Source organism: Thecamonas trahens, assembly GCF_000142905.1.
Source record: "Thecamonas trahens ATCC 50062 unplaced genomic scaffold supercont1.89, whole genome shotgun sequence".
In the NCBI taxonomy this organism is placed as follows: Eukaryota; order Apusomonadida; family Apusomonadidae; genus Thecamonas; species Thecamonas trahens.
In genome coordinates, this window is record NW_013657591.1 from 3,017 (window position 1) to 7,995 (window position 4,979).

At 68.2% G+C, this 4,979-nt stretch overlaps 2 protein-coding genes across 2 annotated transcripts; one reads left to right on the top strand and one right to left on the bottom strand.

Moving 5' to 3' along the window:
* Positions 1 to 209: 209 nt before the first annotated feature.
* Positions 210 to 3,972, top strand: AMSG_11481 (uncharacterized protein; the record flags this gene model as incomplete). The annotated part of the gene is made up of 3 exons (XM_013897189.1): positions 210 to 2,170; positions 2,257 to 3,350; positions 3,404 to 3,972. Coding segments are annotated over 3 exons (3,594 nt in total), but the record flags the coding sequence as incomplete, so codon positions are not given.
* A 93-nt stretch (positions 3,973 to 4,065) lies between these two features.
* Positions 4,066 to 4,927, bottom strand: AMSG_11482 (uncharacterized protein; the record flags this gene model as incomplete). The annotated part of the gene is made up of 3 exons (XM_013897190.1): positions 4,066 to 4,103; positions 4,317 to 4,835; positions 4,909 to 4,927. 3 exons carry the CDS (start codon positions 4,925 to 4,927, stop codon positions 4,066 to 4,068), a joined length of 576 nt encoding a protein of 191 aa, XP_013752644.1.
* Between the last annotated feature and the right edge of the window lie 52 nt (positions 4,928 to 4,979).

Genomic DNA, 4,979 nt, shown 5'->3' on the forward strand with positions numbered 1-4,979 from the left:
GCAGTACCGCCGGGGCTCGCCACTACGCCCCCCTCCGGCGCTACACTCAACTATAACTCGACAACTCCGCTCTTCTTCCAACGGACGTGAACTGAAACCTTTGCCATGGTACGTCCCCCCCCCCCCCTCCCCCCTTTCCCCCTTCCTTTCGCCGTCTCCGTGTCGTGCCCCGCGTAGCACTTACAGCGCCGTCCCCCCCCCGCCCACAGACCGACTCGAACAACGTTTTCGCCGGGTACCCGAACGACGTCGTCCGCGAGGCCCAGGCCGACGTCGACCTCTTCAACCGCGTGAATGCCGTCAACCATGTGGTTATTCCTCATTCTGTGACAACCCTCGCCGCCGTGCATAACGGCCACCTTGCCCAGCTCCGCCTCGGCGTGTGCCCTGACGACTGGCTGCTCGCGCGTGACGGCTCGTGGGAGCTCATCGCCAACGCCGACGCACCGTTTGATACCTCGGTCTGGACTTTTGCGCCGCATAAGCCTGGCGCCCCTCCGGCCACGATCTTTGATGCCCTGGGTCGCGACCCGGTCGACATCTTCACGGAGAACAACCGTGCTGCGCTCCAGCGTTCCCTCCGCTCAATGTTTGGCTGCCGTGCTCGGGGTATGCCCGTGCCCGAGCCTGAAGCCCTCCAAGCGTACCTCGCCGATCGCCTCGCCCGCGTGGCCGCCAACGCCCCGCTGACCCCGCACCGCTTCGACCTGCTCGTCTGCTCGTCATCCATTGTATTTGTCACTTTCGACAACCCGAACCATGACCTTGTGCCCGAGTCCACTACCAACCCCGTCGTCTTCTTCGCCTCGCGCGAGGTCGGCTACCTCCGACTCGTCCCCCGGGCCGGCATCATCACGCCCCCGCCGACCGCAGCGCTCTTCGCTGAGTACGCGGACGGCCTGGTTCGCGTCACACCCAGCACTCACGTCGTCTCCATCGGCGATACCCGGCTTTTCAGCGCAGGGGATGCGAGCCGCGAAGAGCTCGCTTGCCGCGAGGCCAGCGCCGAGCTTTTCGAGTACGCCGAGGGTGGCGGTGTCGACACGTACGCTCTTCAGGCCCACGCGCGTGGTCTCGACGCCATCGCTACCTCCATCGCTGACGCTCGCGGTCTCTCAAGCCGCAAGTTCATCGTCATCGGGGAGACGGGTGCCGGTAAGTCGACCGTCATCAACAAGCTCCTCGGCTCTGGCCGTTGCCGCCTTCTTCCACAGTGCAAGTCTCCTGGCACGTCCACCACCTTCGTCCGCACTGACATCTCCTACGCCCCGGACAACTACTCGCTCGACGTCACCCTCATTACTGCAGACATGCTCCACGAGGAGGCGCATGCCTACGCTGCCATTATGGCTGAGCGCCCGGACGAGCAGGACCAGACTCCGGCTGATGCCGCTGTCGTCTCGCGTGTTTCTCGCCTCTTCCGCGGCGATCCGGCCGGTCGCATCTACATCGACGCTGTTTGCAACATGGTGGCGTCCACGAACAACGCCAACGACTGCGACAACGACGAAGAAGACGTTGCGGCCTCCTCGAGCACGCCTGCGTCGTCCTCTTCTCGCTCGCTCACCTCTCTGCTCGCCGACACGCAAGCGTACCGCGAACTCGAAGACCTTCGCGCTGCTCGTCCGGCGCCCATCATCTCGGGTGACGTCAACGACATCGCCGCCGCCCTCCTCGGCGATGACGTGCGTCAGCTTCTCATCCACCGGGTGGTCATCACGGGGCCGTTTCCGCTCCTGGCCTCAGGCGCCACCATTGTCGACCTCCCGGGTCTCAACGACGTCAACGCCGCGCGCCATCGTGACGCCATGGCTGTGCTGGACGCTGGCGGCTGCCACGCCGTGTACGTCGTCCGCGGCGGCATCTCGCCCACAGCGGCCGGCCGCGACCTTGCTCACCTCATCGCTGCCGCCCCTTTCCTCTCGATCACGCTCGTCGCCACGCACATCGACAGCAAGTACAACGACATCATGGACGAGATCGGAGATGACGAGCCCAACAACGTCGCAGCAGCTATCGCCGTCTCCAACACCCTCAACGCCATGCGCGATCTCTTTGGCGACGGCGTCATGCCGACGGTCAACGACGAGCTCAGCCGCCATCCTGACCTTGTGCCCCCCGTCTATTACCACGCCGTGGCTTGCGCGGGCATGCTCGGCTTGGCTCGCGAGTGGAAGGGTATCGATCACCTCTCCCTCCACCTTTCCAACATCGTCGCAGCCGCTGACCGCCGCATGGCTGCATGCTCTGCCCAAGCGATGCCCGCCTCGTCACTGTGTCCGCCGAGCTGGCTGGCCTCCCTGTCGACATGCCCGTGTCGTCCGATCCAAAGGCTGACAAAGCTGCCGCCGCCATCGTAGACGCCATCGCAGGTGCTGTCGCCGCTGCTGGAGAGGCCTTTCGTCTCCTGCAGGCTACCGACCTCCCGAACGTCACACGCACTGGCCAGCAAGCCGCGACCGCTGCACTCACCGCCATCAACCCCGGCTGGCCAACCGCCAGCGAGATGTGGGCATCGGCAAGGCGCGACGGCGAGTACGCGGCATATCCTGTCGCCAACCAGACCGCGGAACTTGCCCGCCGCCAGTCCGGCCCCGGCCAGGCCGCCATTGATCTCCTCGCCGAACTTGGCCGCTTGGTGATGGCCCACCGCGTGGCGATCTGCGCCGCTGCCGTGGCTGCCGCCGAGGCTGTCGGGGCGCCCGAAGACGACCCCGCCGCCAGCTCCTCTGCTTGTGGCGGTGCCGATGGTGGCGACGGTGATGGCGACGGTCCCGTCGTCTCCTCGTTCCCTACTGTCATCCCCGACGTCCGGGCGGCGGTCGAGAGCAGCCTTGACCGCTGCGATGCCGCCCTCCTCCGTCTCCATGCATCCGTCACCCGCGTTCCGACCCTCGACGCGGCCCGGTCGCAGCTTCAGCGGCGCATGTCGGCCGATTACGCGCATTGCGCCCAGCTGTGGGGCCAGGGTGTTCAACCCTCTTATCGTGCTGTGGTCAGCGGCGCGCTGGCGCGCGCTGCTGCGCGCGAGATCCCCACGTGGCTCTACGAGCTCGTCGCTCGCCGCAGCACCGCCACCTCGCTCGCCATCGACGACATCATCGCCAACATCAACGACGTGCCCGCCAACATTACCACGGCCATTGTTCGCCCGTCCATCCGTGGCTCTCACCCGGGCGTGCGCGCCGCCATCGAGCTCCTCCGTGCCGGCATCGGCTATGTCGGCGAGGGCGTGCCCGACGCAGATCTCGCGAATCAGTTCGAGGCCAGCTTCGACGGCACTGCACTCCAGTGCGAGTACTGCCACGACCTTCTCGCCGACCCGCAGCCGCTTGCCCCCTCCCGGACGGGTCGGCGCACTTCTACTACTGCCGCGCGTGCATCGCTGTCTTTCCCTCCCAAGACCGCAACGTCCTTGACCAGCACACCCAGAAGTACGTCGACCCGTCCACAGTGGAGCTTTTCGCGGGCGAGATCCCGCCCGATGCAGCCATCGACGCTCTCCTCGCCGCCCCGGCCGGCCAGGCGTGGCTCGCCTCGCAGCACGCGGACGAGTTCCGGCGCAGGCGTCTGGCGCCCCTTCCGGCTTTCTCCGACAACTCGGCGACTCTGAACACGGACGTCCACGCGGTCAGTGCCGCCCTTGCCCAGCATGTCCTGGTGGACGCGGCGACCATCGCCGCCGCCATCAACGCCCTCGCCGCCCAACGCGCAGCTGGCCACAACGACCGTCTCGCTCCTAGCCTCTACCGCCTCTTCTGCCTCGCGCTCGCCCTCAAGCGCGCATATGTCAACGCCGCCGGCATCGACTCGGATCTCGAAGCTTTCCGTGTCGAGCTTAATACCATGGCCGTTTCGTTGCAGCAAGTCAATGCCACCGCGCGGTACGTCGTGCCTCGTGACGTCGTCGACGCCCCCGTTCTGGACCTCGACGCCGCGTAGCTCGTCACACCGTCACCGCCTGCACGCACCATCTCGATCACAACCGTCGACCGCCCTCCACGGTGGCCGGCAAGGAGCTCGGTGCGGCGCGCACGCCTCGGCACCCCACATCGTCGGCCCCCCTCACCCGGGGCCGGCAAGGAGACGCGCGCGCACAACCGCTACACCAACAAACAACCGTAACTGACTTCATTTCCCTCCCCTCTTCCCCTTCCCACCCCCCTTCCCCTTCTTCTTCCTCGGCCCCTCCGCCCGATACTTGGGCCCGCCCTCCCACCGCGGCCCAGGCTCCCCAACCACAACCCCGCCGCGCCGCTTCCGCTTGCTCTTGTTCCGCCACACGCCCCACCCTCCCATCTCGCCCATCACGCCACCGCTCGGCCGCGCGATGACGAATCCCGCGAGCGACCGGCTCGACTCGCGCGCGCCGTACACCACGTCGGCGTCGGCCGCGCTCGCAAACGCCACCACGGCCTCGCGCTCGCCCGGCCGCGTCCGGATGCTCACCACCCGCACGCCGACCGAGCCCACCACGTGCGGCAGATCGAGCGGCAGCGTGCTCTCGCCGTCCGCCGCCACGCTCACCACGAGCGCCCGCGCCGCCGCGTCGTCCACGGCCGTCACGCCCCGCGGAACGGCCGCCGGCCGCGCCACCAGCGGCGAGAACACGGCGAGGTGCCCGAGGCGCGGCACGTACGAGACGCCGACCCTCACGTCAAACGCCCACCCGCCGACGCCCACCCCGCACCCGCGAGCACCACCCCCGCCGTGCGCCAGCGCCGCCGCCCCGTCCACCCGATGCGCCACGCCCGCGCCCACCGACCCCGCCCCGCCGGCCAGCCCCACGCCGTTGCCCACCACAAACCCGCCGCACGTCACCACCCACGTCGCCGCTCCGTCTCCCGGCCCGCCGGTACTCGCACACGAGCGGTCGGCACACCACCTCCCGCCCCGGCCGCGTCCCACGGGGAGGAACGTCCGGCATGCCCACGCCCGGGCGCGCTGACGAGGACAAAGCGCGGCGGGGCGAGGCGCGA